General features: G+C 44.4%; 2 protein-coding genes across 10 annotated transcripts in view; both read left to right on the top strand.

The window, feature by feature from the left end:
- Positions 1 to 49: 49 nt before the first annotated feature.
- odf2a (outer dense fiber of sperm tails 2a) lies at positions 50 to 10,387 on the top strand. 4 transcript variants are annotated; one of them, XM_047371813.1, is made up of 19 exons: positions 51 to 204; positions 2,250 to 2,366; positions 2,808 to 2,906; positions 2,986 to 3,174; positions 3,610 to 3,797; positions 4,590 to 4,725; positions 4,818 to 4,934; positions 6,369 to 6,443; positions 6,801 to 6,872; positions 6,956 to 7,072; positions 7,143 to 7,328; positions 7,404 to 7,513; positions 7,921 to 8,056; positions 8,152 to 8,262; positions 8,346 to 8,609; positions 9,063 to 9,163; positions 9,311 to 9,473; positions 9,555 to 9,680; positions 9,752 to 10,387. In XM_047371813.1, the coding sequence occupies exons 1-19, from the start codon at positions 202 to 204 to the stop codon at positions 9,920 to 9,922; spliced, it is 2,481 nt and encodes an 826-aa protein (XP_047227769.1). In that variant the 5' UTR covers positions 51 to 201; the 3' UTR covers positions 9,923 to 10,387. The 4 variants fall into 4 exon arrangements, 3 of the variants coding, with proteins under 3 accessions (XP_047227769.1, XP_047227768.1, XP_047227770.1); XM_047371812.1 differs by having other exon boundaries at positions 7,401 to 7,513; XM_047371814.1 differs by lacking the exon at positions 51 to 204 and adding an exon at positions 1,923 to 2,146 and having other exon boundaries at positions 7,401 to 7,513.
- Positions 10,388 to 11,985: 1,598 nt separating this feature from the next.
- The window catches only part of sptan1 (spectrin alpha, non-erythrocytic 1), a 36,674-nt gene continuing 27,209 nt past the window's right edge, over positions 11,986 to 21,450 (top strand). For 4 of the 6 annotated variants that reach the window (XM_047371801.1, XM_047371800.1, XM_047371798.1 and 1 more), the window contains exons 1-3: positions 18,263 to 18,502; positions 18,586 to 18,711; positions 20,229 to 20,369. In XM_047371801.1, the coding sequence (XP_047227757.1) occupies positions 18,266 to 18,502; positions 18,586 to 18,711; positions 20,229 to 20,369 (504 nt within the window). In that variant the 5' untranslated portion in view covers positions 18,263 to 18,265. Of the gene's footprint in view, positions 12,100 to 18,262; positions 18,503 to 18,585; positions 18,712 to 20,228; positions 20,370 to 21,450 lie in introns of those variants that run through there. The other 2 variants (XM_047371802.1, XM_047371797.1) reach the window with 1 other exon arrangement.

The raw sequence follows: 21,450 nt of genomic DNA, 5'->3' as shown, positions 1-21,450 counted from the left end.
CAAATTATGTCCAATCAGCGGGTTCGAAACATGTCACGTGTTTCAAACCGCCCAGTCACAGATACGCTAGCTGTTTTAATGGTATAGTCTATTTAGCTTGTACCGTAACGGACTTTTCCTGTAAATATCAGATTAAAAGTGATTTATTAAGAAGCGCCGCTGCGCAGATGAGGTGTAGACAGCGGGGTATCAGTTTGCTCCATGGTAAGGGGTCCTTGTTCTTCATTTATCCGCCCAGAGACTCTAAGCTAATCTTCATGTTAATGAAGCTGTTTATCATGTCAGCTAAAGTTCACATAAGTTAAAGTAACTGCAGTTGGTTTGTTAGATGGACTTTGTTTTTTGGTTGCCTTTTTTAACACATTTTTAGCAACTGTTTAATTTTTCTGTCAAAAATACAAACTTTAAATCCAGTTAAAATGTAGATTTTCTTTGGTTTTGAACAGTTTAAGTTATTATTACCGTTCAGTGATCAGAGCCTAGCTTCTGATCCTTAATAAAGGGCTATTTCACAGTTTTTATTCAACAGTTCGATCAGCTCAGGTCCAGGATCTTTACCGTTAGTTTATAAAAACACATTTTTCTGTGTTTTACACATTTAGTCCACTTTGGATCGGTTCCGATCCAGAAAACGCTTTAACAGCTAATCAGCTCCAAGCATTGAGTTGATTATTCGGTGCTGAACAAATATTAATAAAACCAAATTTTTTGATCTGAGAAACATTTTCAAAGATGAAAGGTCAAAAACACTTTTTTAGTTTTTAATTTTTTGCCCAGATTTCTCCTGTTTTAATTCATCCACATTAAAATGTTTTCAGGTGTGAAAGGCCAGTTTGATGTCATGCCACCGCAGCTCATTTAGATTTAAGTCCAGACTTTGATTAGGCCACTAAAAAGCCTTTGGTGTTTTAGCCTTTCAGATGTGGACTTGCTGGAGTTTTTTGGATCATTGTTCTGCTGCAGAACCCAAGTGATTTTGAACTTCAGGTCACAAACTGATGGTCGGACATTCTCTATCAGGATTTCTCTGCTTGGTAGCAGAATTCATGGGTCCATCAGTTACAGCAAGTCTTCCAGGTCCTGAAGCAGCAAACCAGTCCCAGACCATCATACTACCACCACCATGTCTGACTGCCAGTATCATCTGAGAGCCATTTTTCTCTTTCTTTTTGTTGAGTCATGACCTCTGACCTTAACTGTGGCAGTGAGGCCTTCAGAGCTTTAGATGTTGTTTTGGGTTCTGTAGATGAGGATCTAGAACTGTCCCGTCTCGTATCCTGGTTGAAACACATTTAGAAAACAAAAATAAAACCATTGCAGACAACATCATCTTTCTCCAGTAGCATTATTCCATAAGTTCATAACATCTCATTTTTTCTTTATAATGAAATTGAATAACATTTAAACAGTTTTTAGTATTATTTTATGCTTTTGCTCCATCTTCATCTGTTTCTGTCTAAAATCCTCTAAGATCGCTGCCATCAGAATACAAAAAACTTCTGCTGATTATTTGGAAATGATTAAATGACACTTTATGTGACTGAACTTCTAACATAGAAGAATAAATATGAAGTGTTGATGAACGTGGACCGAACCGCTCTCAGTTCTTTTGCTGCGGTGCTGCTAGCATCTGCTGTGTCACAGTCCAGACAGGACAGAAGCCTTATTGCTGCTTGACTTTATCGTCATTGCACATATTTACAACCAAACGTCAGTCAGTCATTTTCTACCGCTTCTTCCATAGTGGGTCACGGGGGAGCTGGTGCCTATCTCCAGCAGTCTACAGGCGAGAGGCGGGGTCACCCTGGACAGGTCGCCAGTCCATCGCAGGGCAACATAGAGACACACAGGACAATCAACCAAGCACACACTCATTCACACCTAAGGACAATTTAGAGAAACCAGTTAACCTACCAGTCATGATTTTGGACTGTGGGAGGACGCCGGTGTACAACCAAACATTAAATAATAAATATAAATAACCACGTTACATACCCTGAGCTGCACCATTAGTGTTAGTCCGCGGACTGTCTGAATGTTATGGATGTGTAGGTGGGGTTCCAGGCGTGTTCAGTCTGTTCCTGTTCTCTGGACTCTGACCCGGCTGCAGGGAGAACTTTGAAATCTGGTGCCACTGTCAGTATTGGTTAGTCTTCCTGAACACTTTTCCCCGTTTCTGTCCGTGTCTGTTTTCTGCTCTGAGTTCTGATTGGCTCATCACAGTCACTGATCACTGCCTTCTTTCCCAGAGAAAAGCCATGAGAAACCGGTCCGGTTCACCCCCAGTGCACGTGCACGTCAGTGATGCCACTCCGGTCCACGTTCACATTAAGAGCCAGCGGACGAGTCCTGGCAGGACGCCTCAGGTCAGAGAGACACCTCCCTCTCTGTCCACCTCCTTTTACTTCTAATATCTTCTGCTGGAATTATCTCATGTTGAAGCATCAGAGGGAAGTCCTGCTGAGGTGTCTTCTCAGTGGGACTTCACTAGAAAACCTCCAGCTGACACCTTTCCTTCTCTGATCTGACCTTCTGAACATCTGCTGTGGCTTTAGGCCAAACTCTGTAATCAGCTGTTGGGTTAGAAAAGATGGTAAGAAATCTGAAAGGTTGTGTCTGAGATGTTTAAACTCAATTGTTCTCGGGTCACCATCAGAACTAGGAATGAAGCTGAACCATTTTTATCCGGGTTCATATTGTGAGCGGGTTTCCTGATCAGTTGGTGAGACTGTTCTCTCAGATATTTCATCAGCAGGTTCTATTTCATGTTGGTTCTGTCCTTCTTTCCTACTGCCTGGTGTTTAAAGGGGAAGATCAACATGGACAAATCGACACTTCGTCCCACAGCGAAGGTCAAAACTCGAGTGCCTTGGATCCCACCGGGAAAGGCTTCCTACAAGTGGGAGGTTAGGAATCTTATGAGATAACCTCCCTCAGATCGTTTCTTCTGATAGATCCTGTTCCTGAGACTCTGTTTTCTTTAAGGGACCGACTCATTGCCTGGAGATCACACCACCGCTCCCAGAACCAGAACCAGAACCTGAGCGCTCCCAGTCGGTGCTGCGACTGTCAGATCTCACGTCAGAGGAAGAGGAAGGTCTACAGGGCCGGATCAGCCAGTATGAGAGGAAGATCGAGAGTTTAATGACTGAAGTCAGTTCTCTGACGACTGAGGTAGGTTCTCAACTGGTTCCACTCTGTGCTTCTGTTCATGTGGAGGAGGAACTGAGTTTGGTTGAAGTTTAAATTGTCCTGGTTATCATCTGATCCAAATGACCCCAAAATGATGTTTTTCATCAAATTCCCAGAAATCAAGTTTAGGAAAACTTGGAGCTGAGAAATCCTTTCTCCACAGATTTCTGCAGCATCATTCCATAAAATCATTCCCCTGTTCTCCTTACATGAAAACATTCCTGATCCTCCTGATTGAGCTTTTAGAAGAGACCAGAATCAGAACCGTTACTGCAGATGGTTCTGGAACAGATGGTTCTGGATCAGGACTCGGCTCAGTTACACAGAGCATTTCTGGATTTCATAGTAGGACGAGCAGAAACCCATGATGTTCTGCTTGGGTCACCTGATGTGTTCTGCTGCATCTCCTGCGTTTAGGTGGAACTGCGTAAGAAGGAACAGCTTCTGGAGCGTCAGTCGGAGCAGCTGAACGTCTCCAAACGTGTGATCGCTGAGCAGGAGGAGGAGCTGGCCGAGGTCACCCAGGAGCTTCAGGAGACGGAGAGGCAGAACAGCCGTCTGCGTCAGTCCATGGAGAAGATGCTGGAGGAGAGCGAGCACAACAAGTACTCATCATGGTCCACACCTTCACCTCGTTCCAGATGTGGAACATGTTGGAACCTGTTCAGTGTTGATGTTCTCCGTTTAGGGATGAAGTTGTTTGGTGTTTGAATGTTTTTGTCTCATAATTGATTCATAAATTAAATCTAATTATTTCAGAATCTGTGTTATTTTCTAATATTTAACTGCAACATTTAACCAAACCTTTAAATTTACAGTTAATTAAATAATAATAATTATTATTAATAGTTATAATAATTAATAACAATAACTGTAAAAAATAAGAACAGTTGATTTTTCTACTATTTTTTTTTTGTTGGGTAGGTTTTGGATTTTAATGAATTTAATAAGTATTTAACTTTTTTATTTATTAATCCTATTTTTTGTTGTTTTGTTTATGAATAATGAATTTAACGATGATTTTCTGCAGAGTTCTCATGTCTCTGAGACTCCCTGCCTGTGAGAAATGAGAAATCAGCTCCTGGATGGAAGATCTTCTGGTTGTTCTTCCAAACATCCAGCCTCAGTCACTGAAAGATCTTTTCCCCACTAGCTTCAGTTTGGTTTTAAGGACCAAATGGTCCAGGAACCAGTTCTGGACCTTGGTCCTTATTTTACCCATAGATGGGTCCGAATTCGTGCAGAATGTCCTCTTATTTGTGTTGCGAACGTTGTCCCGTCTGTCTGGACATGAACTGGACCCAGAAATATTTTCCTGAAATTACAGAGAAAGGTTCTTGAACTGTTTCCAACCTTCCTGCTTTGTTTTCATGTTCATTTGGGTCTGGTGTTTCCAGACTGGACGGTTTTCCTCTGGATAAGGATGTTCTGCTCCGGAGGCTGTGGGAAGCTGAAGCTGAGGGAGATGCAGCTGCTCAGCAGGTTTCTGCTCTGAAAGAAGCTATTTCCAAACTGTGCAGCACGGGTAGAAATGTAAGAGCCGACCCAGATTCTGGTGTCTTTATCTGACCGGAGACACGGAACCTGCTGATGTTCCTCTGATCTGTTTGTGTTTTCCGATGCAGAGGCTGTCGTCTTCATTTTTATCCCAGCAGAAGGATCTGCTGCTGAAGAAACTGGAGACATTCGAGGCCACGAACCGAACTCTGCGGCAGCTTCTCAGAGAGCAGCAGGACGCTCAGGTAACACCGGAGAAACCGGGGAGACAGAAAGGTCTTCACACCTCTTAAACTGTTTCTCATTTTGTTCCGTTCCTCAAACTTTAATGTATTTTATTTAGATGTTCTGATGCAGAGCAACGAGAAGTAGAACTGAAGTGGAAGGAAAATGATTTATGGTTTTCAATAAAACCTCTGCAGTTATTTGCATTCAGCCTCTTTTACTCTGATCCCCCTAAAGGATCCCAGTCCAACCAGTCCGTCTTCACAAGTCCCCTAATCAGTAGGTTCTGGTTCAGGTTAAACAGGTTAGGTTCTAAAACAACATCCAGAGCTTTGATCAATCCATCATCTGAACATGGAGAGAAGATGGACCACCTGCAGACCTAAACCAGGGGTCAGCAACCTTTACAATCTAGAGAGCCATTCTCCCCTCGCTAAATATAATCTCTCTAGAGCAAAGATGACCTTTATTTAGAAGTAGCTACTGCATTAATGCTTGTTTTATTGTTCAGTTAAAGAACCATATTTATATTTTTGGGGTTTTTGGAACAAAAAACGTTTCATATTTATGAAAAGGAAAAAAAGTCTGTAGTTTCAGGTCAAATAACAAAAACAATATTCCTTCTACCATTGGTGTCCTCATGTTGGACACGGAGCACGGAGAGCATCAGTCAGAGAAACAGCCAAGAAGAGTCTGGAGGAGCTGCACAGATCCACAGCTCAGGTGGGAGAATGTTCATAGGACAGCTGTTAGTGGTGCTCTCATTCAGCAGACATGTGGAAGAAGGTGCTCTGATCAGAGGAGACCAGAACTGAACTTTTAGGCCTACATACAAACCAACACCGCTGATGTCCCTGAACACATTGTCTCCATGGTGAGACATGGCAGTGGCAGTATCATGCTGTGGGGATGCTTCTCTTCAACAGGTACAGCGAAGCTGGTCAGAGTTGATGGGAAGATAGATGGAGGTAAATCCTGGAAGAAAAGGCTGGAGACTGGGGTGGAAGTTCACCTAGCAGGACAACCACCCTGAACTTACAGCCAAAGATACAATGGATGGTTTAGATCAAAGCAGATTCATGTATTAGAATGGCCTAGTCAAAGTCCAGAACTAAATCCAGCAGAGAATTTGTGGCAAGACTGCTCACAGATGTTCTCCATCCAGTCTGACTGAGATGTTTTGTGAAGAAGAATAAAGCCTTTGGTTATAATGTGACAAAATGTGGAAAAGTTCATGGGGTGTAAATACTTTTCCGCGGTACTGTAAGATGAACTGGATCTTCGTTCTGAGTCAGAACGTTTTTTTCTTAACTTGTTTTGTAGCCCGAGTCTGAAACATTGTGATGTTAGAAGGTTTTCATTTTATTTGTTTCAATACAAAAATGAATAAAAGTTGTTGTAGAAAGAAAAGAAGGCAGCGATGTTCTGAGTGTTTGTTGTTTGGTTCTGAGCAGATGGAGTCCATCGGACTGTCGGAGCAGAAAAAGGCTTTACTGAAGAAGCTCGCTGACACCGAGGCAGAGAACGTTGTGAGTTCAAACAGGGAATCTCTACCATCCGGATCATGTGATGCTTGGTTTGATGAGGGAATCGGATCAGATAAGAACAAACCTAAACACGAACAAATGTTCTCCAGGGTGCTGAGTTCTGTGAAAAGCTGAACTTATTTAAATATTTTCCTTCTTGTTGCTGAATAACTTCTGTCAAAAAGACCAATTTTACATTTTTCTCTTGAACCTTAAATGAGGAAAGAAGTCCAGGTTGATCAGAAACTCTGGGATCTTCTCTGTTTGTTCTCTTTTGCAGACAAACTGAGATCTCAGATTTCTCCTCATGTTCAACATGTTTCCTGTCTGAGTGTGAGCTCCATGTTTTTCTTCTAACAGCACCTTGTTGAGAAGCTTCAGAAGAAAGACGGAGAGCTTCATCAACTCTCCAACCTGCTGGGATCTGAGAAGGTATCAGAAACACGAACACAGCCGTCCTGAAACCCGTCAAACACGGATTAAACCTGCTTATAATTTGGGTTTGGAAATTGCAGGAAAAAGCTAAGAGCTCAGCAGACATCTCCAGGACTCTGGAGTCGACCAGAGCTCATCTACAGGGACAGTTACGGTCCAAAGAAGCTGAGAACAACCGGCTCAGCGTGCAGATAAAGGTCTGTCTGTGCAGCTCAGCATCATTGACACATAGAGGTTTAGTTTTTGAACTAAGCTGAGTTCCTGCAGAACCTGGAGCGGGCAGCCAATCAGCAGAGGGCAGAGATAGATCATGTGACGGACCAGCTGAACAGACTAAAGAAGGAGGCGCTGGACGACCGGGAGGCTCTGAAACGAGCCACGAGAGCTCAGAAACAGCGAGCGGAGCGCAGTGAGGACGCTGCTGGACAGCTGAGCCATCAACTGCTGCAGATGGTGGGTCCAATGTTCTTGATGTTTCAGCTCCAGAAATAAATCCACCCAGATGAACTCTGTGACTGTGTCCAGCAGGAGAAGCAGGTAGCTGAAGCTCTGTCAACAGCTGAAGTCTGGCAGCGTCGACATGTAGAGGAAGCAAAGGAGAAGAGTCAGCTGGAGATGGAGCTGTCTCTGCTGAACAGGTAACTGGAACTTCATCATGTTTAGATGTTTGGCACAGATGGATGGATGGATGAAAAGTTAAGATTCTGTTGAGAGGAACCACACTGACAGGAAGCTTCAGGCAGAAACATGGACAGATGGATCCATCTTGTTCAGCAGCAGAAGGGATCATCAGGTTGTTTAGTCCGTTTGGAGCTCAGATGTTTGTCTGAAGTGTAGCCATTCATTCCCTAGAGGTCCAAACAGACAATGACGTTTGGATTTTATACAGAACATCAGCAGTTGTTCTGGTGTTGTTCCAGTAGCCTACAGTCATTTCTGACACTGATTCTGTCACGTTGTCCTTCTGACTTTAATAAATAAACACAGAGTTGGATCAGGACTATTTTCTGAATCTGTCCTGTCCTGGTCTGTTCTGTTCCATCAGCCGGATATCGGAGCTGACCGAGCAGCTGCAGAGCGTGCAGGATGAAGGTCGGTCGGACAGGGAGGCGCTGCTGGATCGCCTGCGTGGAGTGTCTGCAGAGAACATGGCTGCCAAACTGGAAAACCAGACCCTGAAGGTAGGACAGAAGTGGTCAGGGTTCCTGTCCTGTCAGGATCTTCTCCTGATGTCTGAATGCATTACAAGGTGACATCTGATGGAGTGTCTGTGCAGGCTGCAGCATCTGCAGTGGAGGAGAAGCTGAGCTTGTCTCAGTCAGAGCTCCAGCAGATCAAAGCCTCCATCAGACAGTATGAGACTCTGCTGGACAGCTATAAGATCCAGGTACTGGAAGATGCATTAGGAACTCTGGTGAACCCAGACCCAACCTCACTTAGGCTTTATTTACCGTTTAACAAACTCTACAGGTTGGGAAAACCCGGGCCGAGGCCGATCAGTACTGTTCCCAGGTGGCCCAGGCAGAACACGAGGCCCAGCTGGTGAGGGAGGAGCTGGAGAAGGAGATTGAGGCGGTGCGCAGGGAGCTCCTGGGTCGGCTTTCGGAGCTGGAGGCTCTTCCAGAGGCCTTGCGGCGCTGCCAGCTGCAGCTGCAGGAAGCTCAGGATCAGGAACGCAGCCAGGAGAGACAAAACGTGGAGCTCAGCACCAACCTGACGGAGCTCCGTCTAAAGGTCACACCAGGTTTATCATAACACTCAGCTGAACATCTCCACATAAACACTGAAGATCCAGAACAGGACAGAGAGATGATCTGTGCTGAGGTTCTTCAGGCCTGATTCAGTTTTCAGACCAAACTGTGTGAATTCCTGACACACTGCTGGACCTCCAGGATTTTACTGGATGGATTCTCCAGAACATTCCAGGACCGTAGTGGCTGTTTTAAACCAGTCCAGGTCAAAACTCCTAAAACCTGGACTCTTTTAAAGTAGTTAAAATGTAGATTTGACTGAAGTCAAAAGAAAACTTCTAACCTCTGTCAGGCCTTCAGAAAGCCTGGAGAATCGTTGATCCAGACCACTTTAAAGGAGTTCAGGAAGAGGGACAATGGGAAGAAATAGAGACTGTACAGCACTGTTCCTATAGGAGCTTCTTCCTGCTCTCACAGAGAATGTGCTTTGTGTTAGATGGAGTCCCAGGGACACCAAGTGGATCTTCTGAGACAGAAGAACAATGTGCTGATGGAGGAGAACCGACAGCTTCAGCTGAGAGTCAAGTCTTTCGAGAGGTCAGTGACCTCCTCACTTCCTCGACATTCAGACCAAACAACAGAGTAAAATATTTGCTGCTGATGGAGACTCTAAGATCTAAATCCAGTTCAGGTGTGCTCCTAAACTTTGCTAGAAGTACTATTTCCTCTCCTGTCGTCTATCAGGAAACTGGAGGAGGTTTCCAGTCAGAACACTGACCTTCTAACAGTCATCTCCAAACGGGATAAGACTATCCACAGCAATCAGCTCTCCCTGGAAGAGAAGACGAGAGAATGTTCCCTGCTGAGTCGGAAGCTGGAGGAGGCTCTGGACGATGCTCGCCAGCAGGTGTCTCTTACAGCCCAACATCACACGCACTGAGGGTGTACTTAGTTTTCAGCATGTGTAAAAGTAGTTCTGTGTTTCCAGATCTCAGAGACCAGAGAACGTGCTGCCACCAAAGAACGCTCCAACCAGTCCATGATTGTGGAACTGGAGACCCAGCTGAGCCGGACCGCCTCAGAAATGGATCAGCTGAGGCGCAGGAAAGAGGAGGTGAGGTTACTGCTGATCATCACTTTGTTCCTGCTCCTCCAACATGTCTGTAACGTGTTGTTGATTCCCAGGTGGAGAGGCGGTATCAGAGCCGGCTGCAGGACCTGAAGGACCGCCTGGAGCAGTCAGACAGCACCAACCGAAGCCTGCAGAACTACGTGCAGTTTCTCAAAGCGTCCTACACCAATGTGTTCAGTGACGTGGCCCTCGGTGGGTCCCTGCGGGCCCCCTCACCCATCTGACTGCCTGAATAAAAAACAGATTTGTTTCATTTTGGTATTCTGCAGCTTCGCATCTTAGAACGTGTCACCATGGCAACGGATGCTGGAAACCAAATGTATCATCGCCACCAACATGTGTCCGATGGTTTCTGTTCATTCGTCACCACATCCATCTTAAAAACACTACATCTACATTTACTGAGGCTGGCTGAATATTTCCAGCGAGCCAACAGACTGGTTTCACTGGTTATTGGTTGCGCGAGACAGCCAGGCTGTGATTGGTCGTCTGCTGCCTGTTTCACAGGGACTCTGGGTTGACTGATACAGAGGGTGACCAGAAGACCTCCTGGATGTGTTGAAGCTCCTTCCTCTTGAATGAATCAAACCTCAAGCACCATCCATCCATCATCCATCCATCATCCATCCATCCATCATCCATCCATCCATCCATCATCCATCCATCATCCATCCATCATCCATCCATCAATGCATCCATCATCCATCCATCATCCATCCATCATCCATCCATCCATCCATCCATCCATCATCCATCCATCCATCCGTCATCCATGCATCATCCATCATCCATCCATCCATGTATCCATCCATCATCCATCCATCCATCAATGCATCCATCCATCCATCATCCATCCATCCATCCATCCATCATCCATCCATCATCCATCCATCCGTCATCCATCCATCATCCATCCATCCATCCATCCATCCATCATCCATCCATCATCCATCCATCCATCATCCATCCATCATCCATCCATCCATCCATCATCCATCCATCCATCATCCATCCATCCATGCATCATCCATCCATCCATCCATGTATCCATCCATCATCCATCCATCATCCATCCATCCATCAATGCATCCATCCATCATCCATCCAACCTTTGCAGACCTCTACCACCACCACCATGTTTTAGTTTTACTTCATCCTTATTTCATTCCTCGTCAGTAAAACTCTGGCTGTTTTGTCTTTCAACACAGTTTTGTTTTGTACTGTTTAAAACCGTTTTATACCTGAAGATCTTTTTACATTGTGTTTAGTGATCCATTTCAGAGAAGATATCTGATTAAATACTTTATTGCATTAAGTTCTAAAGAATCTGAAAGATCTGTGTCATCATCTTCTCCTGTGCTCCTTCAGAACACAGAGTGTATTTCATTATAATTTGACAACTATACTTACATAAAACTGAACATTTGTTGTGAATATTCTACATTCCTTCACAGGTCAGATGTTTGAATTAAGTTATGATCAGATGATCTCCTGTCTGCCAGCTCTTATGGTCGTCAGCTGATGGGGGCATGTCTGGATAATGCTCTTAATGGTATTTACCAAGCAGTAAACACAGTTTACAGTGAGTATTTAAAGAGGAACGTCCTCCAGAACATAGGAAAGCCAGAACTTGTTTAGGGTGTCCTGCTTGTCTAAAACCAAAAAGTATTCATAAAATAATATCTGAAATGTGAATCCTAAAATATACAACTATGTTGGGATGAAGTGTACTCTACATATTTACATTTTAAGTTTGCACAGGTTTTATATATACAATATATTGCTCTATAGTATTTTGTCAGACTTAGAGGCACATTGTCAAGCATATCAATGCGCTGTTCCTCCTAGAGGGATGATAAAGTTAATCTTATCTCTATATTAATAATTATATGATTGTTCTAGAAGTTTCGGTTCTCATTGACTCGACTGTTTAGGAGGTGGATCTCTGCACCATGGAGCTGGTAGCGTTTTATTCATTCACTGTTGTTCATTGGAGGAGAAGATCTCTCCTTTCTCTCTGTCTTTCCTCCATCTTCTCTGCTTCAGACACTCTTAGGATCACTAAAGGTCCTCCTCACTGCTCTGAACATCTCCTCACATTAGGACCTCTCTGAAGACCTCAGATACTTCCTGACTTTTTTCTGATCGAAGGAAAATTCTCGAAAAATTCTTAGATTTTTCTTAGAATGACGTCACTAGGAGCTACGGATTCAGGTCCCTGCATTTCCCGAATACCTTCGTCTCTTTCCGTCACGCTTCGACTGTTTCCGTACAGCTGCAGAAATGACGTCACTGTAGAGCAAGCGTACTCCCACAGAGCGCCCCGCCCTTCACACGAACCGTCAGGGTCGATTCTTCAGGATAGCCGTCGCTCCGTTAGCTTTTTGGAAAAACCTTCGCGGTAAGGCAAATATTTCCATATTTCTTATAAAATAATCTAATTTTACAGATTAGAAACAATCTTTAATCTCATTTATTCCGTGTTTCTAAAGCTGTTTTGTTCGGGTTCTTTCGACCGTAACCGTCTAGCTAGCAGCAGCATCAGCTAACAGCCTCGGTGAAATAAAACGCTAACACCCTATTTAAATATGCTTTATTTACGGATTGAAGTCCAAAAACCATGTGCAGATCATAATGTAGACTATATTTTTGGTTTCATGCTGGTGTTTTGGGGTTTATTGAGGGCTTTGAGGTCGTCGTATGAACGAGCTGCAGATTAACCCAGATTATTATTCTGTCTGCTGATTATGTGATAACAGTATATGGGTTCTGGCTGAGGGAACCGCCTAGCTCGGTTAAAGTCTGATCTCTCTGTTTCTCTCTCTCTCTCTCACACACACACACACACACACACACTCTCTCTCTGATGTGGAGACACCCCCTGTTATTAAGCTGTCTTGATGTGTGCAGACTGCAGGAGGACAATCAGAGCAGACACCATCAGACTGGTGCTGAATTCCTCACCTACCAACCAGTCAGCTGAGAACCAGTCTGCAGGACAGAAATAAAACGCCTCAGAAACTGTTCAGGATACTCTGGGTCTACGGTCTTATTTGGTTTATATAGAACCAAATAAAAAGAAATTAAAAAGAAGCTAACTACAATCCCTGCTGCAATGAGACCAGCAGTTAGGGGGCGCTGCTTCAAATAAACCTATAAAGATGCCACTTGATCCAGGATCAGGGTTCTGAAACAGTTTCAGTTACTAAAACTTGTTCATACAACACTGAGCTATATTAGACTCCATAAAAGTGGATAGGCTAGCAGAATGTTCCAGAAGTACTGAAACCATCATCTGAACGGCCACAACCAGAGCATTCATATGACACCAAGTTCATGTATGTAGGTTGTAAAACCTGGGCTAATCGGTGTCCCTTAGTTTACATTTAAACCCACTGAAAGGCGGTGACCCATAAGTGCAAAACCTTGGGAACTCCCATCTGGGAGTGTCAACTATTAAAACTGGTCCACATGGTTCCATTGGACACACAAACAACCGACTATTAATGATTCCCATGGAAATATTAAATCAATTCATTGATGGTGTATTCAATTCAATTCACTTTATTTATATAGCGCCAATTCACAACAATGTCGTCTCAAGGAACCTCACATAGGGTCCCAATGATGGTCATTGTTCTACTAAAAACCACAAGGATTGGGATACCTCCCTCTGTCAGACTGATTATAATCATTGGTCAAACAATACGGAGAAGAAGATAAATAATGAAAAATGAAAATCCCCCAACATATCCAATCTGGCAACCTTTATGGGATTTGCATCAAAGTTATGGAAAAATAAAAACAGGTTAAAGTTGTTTCAGTTTAACAGAAATACTCCTTGATTTTGAAAGCTTAATTTATTTCACCGGAACCACCAAACGGCTCTATCTCAAATAAGGACAATGTGGCTCATAATGGTTGTAATAATTAGTTCTGTTGATTAAATAGTTTTTGTGATTATTTGAAACTATAAACTACATCCTTGTTGATGTTTGATCCACCAGTAAAAGAAGTTAAATAAATCTGTTCAACTTTTAACTAACAGCAAGAAGCAGTGTTGAAACTTGGTTCATGTATCTTATATACTTTTACATATTTGTATCATCAAATGAAAAGTAAAAGCTCATTAGGTCATTAAAAATGAGTTTTTACTGCTTCCAACTTTTCTATCTCAGAAGTTTAAAGTTTGAAGTGAAAATGAGTCACAACAACCAGCGAGGAACCACAGATCAACAAATTAGTTTGGAGTTTAAAATCGCTTCACGGTTTAGGAAATATTGAATCAATGTAACTATTGCAGCATGTATTACATGCCTGCAGTATTCTGCAATATATGAACATATCTAACAGTCAAAGTAGTCAGAATATGACTTAGAAACCAGTCAGTGTAGTTTTCTACTGCTGACTCAGAGTAATTCAAGCATCATCAGGTGAAAAAACTCTGACCCGAGAAAATGTATCCAAACTGTTCTGGACTTAATGTTGACTGGGTTCAGACGGACCTTAAAGTAGGATAATGTCAGCTCCGTTCTAATGAAAAATGCAGCGACAACTTAGTATGAAAACATGGGAACTGAATGGGAAAACAGAGATGTTCCAGGATAAATTACATTTCCCTTAATTATGCTGCGTCTAACTTAATTGATTTACATTGAAATGCAGCCAGATAGAAGGTTATTAGATGTTTCTGAGCAGCTGAGGTTATTTTTCTTTTCATGAAACCCTGCAGGTTCTTCCAGCTGAACGTTTTCTTATTTTCCCGTGAAGCCGACAGCCTGTGATGTACTTTCCCAGCAGAGTTGGTCCTCAGAGTGGAGCCGTAATAGCAATAATGCCGTTAAAATCCTGATGATGGGGTTAGAAGTCCGCTGAGAGAGGGTGGAGTCACTCAGCTTCTGGAATGGTTCAGGAATGACTGACGGACATTATGTGGAAGCAGCAGACTGAGATCTAAACTGCTGGAGGACAGTGACCCAGATAGGAAGGTGTTTCCAGCCAGGGCGGCTCTGATTCTGCTGTCTGAGCCCACATTATAACATCTTTTATTTCATATCAAATGCTCTCTGTTGGTCTGTTAACTATTGTTCCATCAACCCTGCACCTTTCAGCCTGCAGCATGTCAACATTTACCAAACCCAAACTGAAGGTAACTGCTGCTTCTGGGAGTCTGCTCTGTGTGTGTGGCTTGGTGTGGTCAGGGAGGAATATTCTGGATATCTGTGAAACGGAGGAATGTTCTGGATTTGCAGGGCAGCCGTGGAGTTTTGCTGAGTAAGTGAGGGATGAGGGAGGGGTAGCATCTACGCAGCAGATTCAGACGCAGAGGCCGGGCTTTGGTTCAGCCCAGTCACTGCAGGTGCAATGCGTCTGACGGAGCTGCAGAGTAGACTCTGGCTCTGAGCTGTGGGACCATGACTGAACCTTAGAAGAAGTCCGGTTGTCAATCAGGATAGAAGAGAAGCTGAAGAATCAGACAGAACACCTCTGTGTGCGTATGCTTTGTTTTTCTGTTCTGTTCTGTTGACTCGGTTCTGTTGGGGGAACTTTGTTACAGAGATCTGAGGATCTTTGCTTTGTGTTTCATCTTCTGATCGTCTCTGATCTCATGCACTCAGTAGAGATGAGTAGAATCATGCATGTTTATGTTGATGTGAAACTCTGCATGTGGAGGAAGTTTGGTGTCGATGGAGGTTTTCCTTTCTGATCAGTAACTTGGTATAGAGGAGATAACCTGTCTACTCTGTCCTAGTTGGTGCGCTGATCCACAAGGGAAATGTTCTGCTTTCCACCTCTTCTCTCTTTGTTTGGATCCGACTGCACATCTGCTATGTCACCTGTTTGGGGTTTTGGTTCTGATTTTGGAAAGTATTTGGGTCTGAAACATACAGAATTCCGATCTGTTGATTCCAAAGTTACCAGCTGAGTGTTGCTAACGTCTTCCTGCTGTTAGAAGATTGTATTAGGAGCAGAGAGGAGTCCGTGTAAAACAGGATTTTAGCGTTGTTAGCATTACTAACCTTAGCGTAACTCTGAGACTTCCATAAGGCTGCAGACCTTTCCAGCATCTTTGGTGTTTGCAGCAAGATGCTGCAGATCTTCTATAAATCTGTTGTGGAGAGTCTGATCTCTTCTACCATCATCTGCTGGGGAAGCAGCATCAGAACCAGGGACTTAAAAAAGCTCAACAAGTTGATAAATAAGACTGGTTCTGTTCTGGGGACTCCTCTGGAACCTCTGGAGATCATTGTGGAGAGACGGATTCTTCATAAAATGAAGAACATTATGGAGAACTCTGAGCATCCTCTTCATGAGACTGTCCTACAACAACAGAGTGTCTTCAGTCAGAGGCTTCTTCAGATCTGCTGTAAGACGGAGCGCTACAGGAGATCCTTCCTGCCCACAGCCATCAGCATCTACAACGTCTCTTTGAAGAAACCTTCATGATATGAGCTACAAGAACATTTAATTTCCCTTTGGGATTAATAAAGTATTTTTGAATTGAATTGAATTGATATTCAGGATGTTCCATAAAAGCCAGTGGTTTAAAGCTGAAACAGAATAAAACATTTAGCCTTCCTGATATCTGCTGAATCCAGTAACAGGAAGGCAGATCAGATTTTTGAGTTTCTGACTGGACTGAAACTTACCCACCAGTTGAATATATCAGTGATCTTCATCAGGATGTCACTGTAGTTGTTCTGATGTGTGGAAAAACTCTTAAATATCACAGTACTTTACTCTAAAAGAAGCTCCTAAGAGCTTCAGAACCAGAATATTCTGGATGATTTCCACAGAACCTCTTCCACCACTTCATGATTCCTGAGTCAGGAAATGGAGTTTCTTTGTCTCATGAGTCTCTTCCTGCAAACTCCTTCAGCTTCCCCTCGCAAGGCGTGGCTTCCATTTATATCCCAGGGCTCCCTGGGCTATCTGGCGGTGCTGAAGTGGATCATCCGCTCCTCTGTGGTTCAGGGAGTGTCAGTTTGGACTTTTAATAGCTTTCATTATCACCATGTTGGATCGGTTTTAGGGTCACCTAAGCGCTGTGAGGGATGTGTGCTGTTAAAGTTTAACTCAGAGCTGCTGCAGGAATGTTGGAGCCGTTCATGGAGGCCACAGCACGCTCTGGAAGAAGCTCCTCCAATAAATATTCATGTCCATCCAGCTCATCTAAAGCAACTAAATCAATTATAACCATTGTCTTACTTTCATCCAGCCACTCATGCATAGTTTATCTCCTGGAAGAGACTTTAGATGCTTCTTAAAGGTACAAAAATATTAAACACTCCCGACCAGCGTTGTTAACGGGGCTGAGGGGACCAGATGTTTCTCAGTGGTCCAGAGTTCTCTCTTCAGATAAGAATATACTTAGTTTTCTTTATAAAGTTCTGATTGTAAGCATATTTATGAAAAGTTGAGTGGAAGGAAAAATGTGGGAGGAACACGTGTCTGCAGCCCTGTCTGCCAGGCACTGTGGCTGCTGCTGACTGACAGCGGCGAGGTGAAAACAGGGAGAAGACGTTATCTTCTGAACCAGGATGGGAGGTGGTGTTATCGGCCGCTGCAGAACGGAGCTGAGCGCAGATAATTCATCTCATTTTCACGTCTCCTCTGCCTGCAGAGCAGCAGCCAGCAACATGGTGGCAGAAGTTCAGATGTGCAGTTGCTAATAGTTTCCTTAGCTTATGTTTTTCTGCCTGTTTCTTAGTCATTGGGTCGGGCCGATTATTGGGTCGGGTCCACCCTTAACAGTTTTAGGCTCTTTAGGTTCTAAATAACTCCCCTGAGATCTGTAGACCCAACCTTTGGTTCTGTAGTGGTCTCTGTGAGGTAAAGCTGCTGTAGGAGCAGAATTCAGGCCCGGTTTGGTCCGTCGGCTCTCCTGCAGCTTCGCTCTGATGGACCAGGAGGCCTCAGGCTAAGAGACGCTGACTGTTCACATTTCTTTGTGTGGAAAACCTCGGACACTGTTCACATGCTGGAGGAATTTCCGCCCCCACCCGCTTCAAGCATTTATAGTATTTCAGCTGCTGCTGGTTGCCTAGCAACAGGCAGGATGGGGGGGCTGTGCTTTTACAAAGAAGCCAAGTTTCTGTCTCAGAACATTGTTGCAGAAAATGCATTTAGTTCCTGATATTTGCATTCGAGCAGCATTCCCTCTCCTATCCTCACAGCTGCAGGCAGATTCTGTTTGCTCCAGTGTTGAAGGCAGAACCAGAACCAGAATCACAATTCATGCTGTTTGAGCACAGAACAGGACAGGCCGGATTTATCTGAGGCAACCTCCTCCTGGAAATCCTCTGATCCTTATTCTTCAGACATTTATGGACAAAGGTTCCAGTAGCAGCTGTTCTTCATCTTTCCCAGGTCCTCTTATCGGGTCAGTTCACATTGAAGCATAGAGCGTTTTCACTGGACCTCCCAGCAACAGTTAGTTTTCAGAAGAGACCAGAATTTACTGCAGGTGGTTCTGGAACAGGGCTGGGTTTACTGTGGAGATGGCATGGAGAGGTGGTTCATTTAGTGTTGGTTTCACATCCACTGTGTTTTGTTCTGTGCAGAAAATGGACACCGTCGGAGTCAAAGTGCTGGAAACAGCCGAAGACATTCAGGAACGCCGGCAGCAGGTTCTGGACCGCTACCGGCGTTTCAAGGAGCTGTCGATGGTCCGGCGGCAGAAGCTGGAGGACTCCTTCCGCTTCCAGTTTTTCCGCCGGGATGCCGACGAGTTGGAGAAATGGATCCAGGAGAAGCTGCAGATCGCCTCCGATGAGAACTACAAGGACCCGTCCAACCTGCAGGTCTGGCTCAGTAAAACCCGAGCTGGACCACAGCATTGACGTGGATCCTGTCCTACAGCTGATGTGTTTTTTTCTTCTCACAGGGCAAACTGCAGAAACATCAGGCCTTCGAAGCCGAGGTTCAGGCTAACGCTGAAGCCATCATCAAACTGGATGAGACCGGAAACCTGATGATCACTGAGGGACACTTTGCCTCCGAGACGATCCGAGTAAGTCCTAACGAGAATCCCAGACATGTCCTGATCCAGCCACCATTCCCTGTGTTTTTCTAACGTTGTCGTTGTTAAAGTGAAGAAAAACACAGAAAGACCTTCAGAAACTCTTAGGATCAATTGAAATAAATGCAGGAGGGTCTGGATCAGGAATATTGGGAATGACTGTAGAAACATTCAGATAATCCCACGTTGATCATTTTAACTGTTCATAACCCCGGCTCTGTCGGATTCAGTGCTACACTCCGTACCGGACTCAGCAGAGACCCATAGTCACCAGTGTCAATATGGCTGAGTATATCCAAGTGTGTGTTTGGGTTGTAGTGACTCCTTGTGTGCTTTTTCCTCTGTGGTTGGTGGATCATCAACCAGCGTCCTGTTTTCAAACACCAGGGGTCACTCCTGAGTTTCAGTTTCACTACAACCCCTTTCAGACACCCACTGCTCCCTCATCAAGTGTCTCCAAGCTGTGCGACCAACCAGTTAGTAGGTTCAGGGGCTGATTACTTTTTCACAGAGGGTCAGGTAGGTTTGGAGATTAGTTCCCTTAATAAATAATGGATTTTTAAACTGCTTCTTGTTTCAACTCAGGTTATTTTCTGGTGATTTCAACATCAGTTTTATGATCTGAAACATTTAAGCAAAAACAGAAGAAATGTGTAAAGGGTGTAAATACTTTTTCACAAATCGGTACACAGCTTGGTCTCTAATATTACTGGTTTGAATCCCTTAAAATAGCTCTGAGTGTGTTAGATCCCTCTGCCTCCATAGAGAATAAAAGTCCACCTGAAAGTTCTACCTCCCGACCCGGGCGGTTTGAGATAAGATGGACTTTATTGATCTTACAATGGAGAAATTAACTGGTTATAGCAACACAGGGAAGTGCAGATAGTTAGGAAAATGTGCAAAAACAAGAAGTAATAAGTAGTAATGAGTAGTTTCATGGAGATGATTTCAGTTCTGGTGATCTGATTTGGACCTGGTTCCTGCAGGGGAAACATACCTAATGGATGTTTTACTGGAACATTTCCGAACATAAACCCGGCCCAGTCTGAGCTGCTGCAGCCGCATGAAATGAACAGGAGGTGATCCAGGCCTGCTGTGGTTGTCCTCCAGCTGCAGCAGGTCTGAGTCACGGGAGGAGAAGAAAACTGATCCTATCTTCTTTATTTAAGCAGGTTGGTCTCATTAGAGTTAAACTAGACGGTGAACAACAATTCAACAAATTCACTGAAAATACCCAGAAAAGGAGACGAGCAGAAACATCCTAAAAACCTTCAGGTGGTTCAAGCTGCACAGCTTCAGCTTCCACTGTTGGTTGGACCAGTGCAGCAGGTCTGGGAGCTTCAAATGGACCCTGATGTTCTTCAGAGGAAACTGAAACTGCAGGAAAATGTGCAAAGTTCTGTGTGGGTTTATCTCGGTTCCCCCCAGGCTGCATGAAGCTGTGAGGACCAACTGTATGACAGTTCATGGATGGATCAGGTTTTAGAGCCGCTCTGTTTGTTTGTCAGAACCATCTGGAGGAGCTGCACCGCTTGTGGGACCTCCTGCTGCAGAAGACCAAGGAGAAAGGCATGCGTCTGCTGCAGGCCCAGAAACTGGTGCAGTACCTGCGGGAGTGTGAAGATGCTCTGGACTGGATCAGCGACAAGGTCAGAAACATTTCCTGTAACTAAATGGGTTCTGTTTGGTTCCTACAGCAGCCTTGGTCCAGCTGAAGCTCTTCATCTGTTCAGTGTTTTAGTTTCATTCTTCTCATTTACAGCAAGTCGTTTAAAGCTTGTTTGAGTCAAATTACTCCAGGAAATGTAATAAATTAGTTAAATTAAAAAATAATTAAAACTTGGTTTTTTTGTATTTCTTTAGAAGCATAAAAATATTTTCTTCAAAATTTTAAATTGTAAAGAAATTAACAAATATTTAAATAACATTTTTACACAAACAAATCATTTAAAAAATGTATGTTTATAAAATAAAAGTGTTAAATTATTAGGTGCATAGCTTAAGTTTTTTAATTTTCTTTCCCATAAACGCCCCAACTGCCCGACATGTAAAATGAGTTATCTTCTATTTACCGCAGCGCCTCTACAGGCCCCTCCTTGAACCGTCACCTTAACGTGGTGGAGGGGTTTGAGTGCTCAAATGATCCTAGAGGCTATGTTGTCTGGGGCCTAAATGCCCCTGGTAGGGTCTCCCATGGCAAACAGGTTCTAGGTGACGGGTCAGACAAAGAGTGGTTCAAGAACCCCTCATGACGACTACTAAATCGAGGCACGTGACGTCGCCCGGTACGGCAGAGCCGGGGTCCCACCCTGGAGCCAGGCCTGGGGTCGGGACTCGCCGGAGAGCGCCTGGTGGCCGGATTGCTCCTCGCGGGACCCGGCCGGGCCAAGCCCGAACGAGAGACGCGAGACCATCCCCCAGTGGGCCCACCACCTGCAGGGGGAACCGTGAGGGACCAGTGCAAAGAGGATTGGGTGGCGGACGAAGGTGGAGACCTCAGCGGCCCGATCCCCGGATGCTTAGGCTGGCTCTAGGGACGTGGAATGTCACCTCGCTGGGGGGGAAGGAGCCTGAGCTTGTGCGGGAGGTCGAGAGATATCGACTAGAAATAGTTGGGCTCGCCTCCACGCACAGCGTGGGCTCTGGAACCCATCTCCTTGAGAGGGGCTGAACTCTCTTCTACTCTGGAGTGGCCCACGGGGAGAGGCGGCGGGCTGGTGTGGGTTTGCT

This window comes from Girardinichthys multiradiatus, chromosome 8 (genome assembly GCF_021462225.1).
Source record: "Girardinichthys multiradiatus isolate DD_20200921_A chromosome 8, DD_fGirMul_XY1, whole genome shotgun sequence".
Taxonomy (NCBI): domain Eukaryota; kingdom Metazoa; phylum Chordata; class Actinopteri; order Cyprinodontiformes; family Goodeidae; genus Girardinichthys; species Girardinichthys multiradiatus.
This window is presented reverse-complemented; position numbering and strand designations above follow the sequence as displayed.

Bases quoted from the DNA above. Each gene is read 5' to 3' on its own strand.
- odf2a (XM_047371812.1), top strand. The intron at 6,873-6,955 runs GTATCAGAAACA...TGGAAATTGCAG, and splicing joins ACCTGCTGGGATCTGAGAAG to GAAAAAGCTAAGAGCTCAGC. The intron at 9,164-9,310 runs GTCAGTGACCTC...GTCGTCTATCAG, and splicing joins AGAGTCAAGTCTTTCGAGAG to GAAACTGGAGGAGGTTTCCA.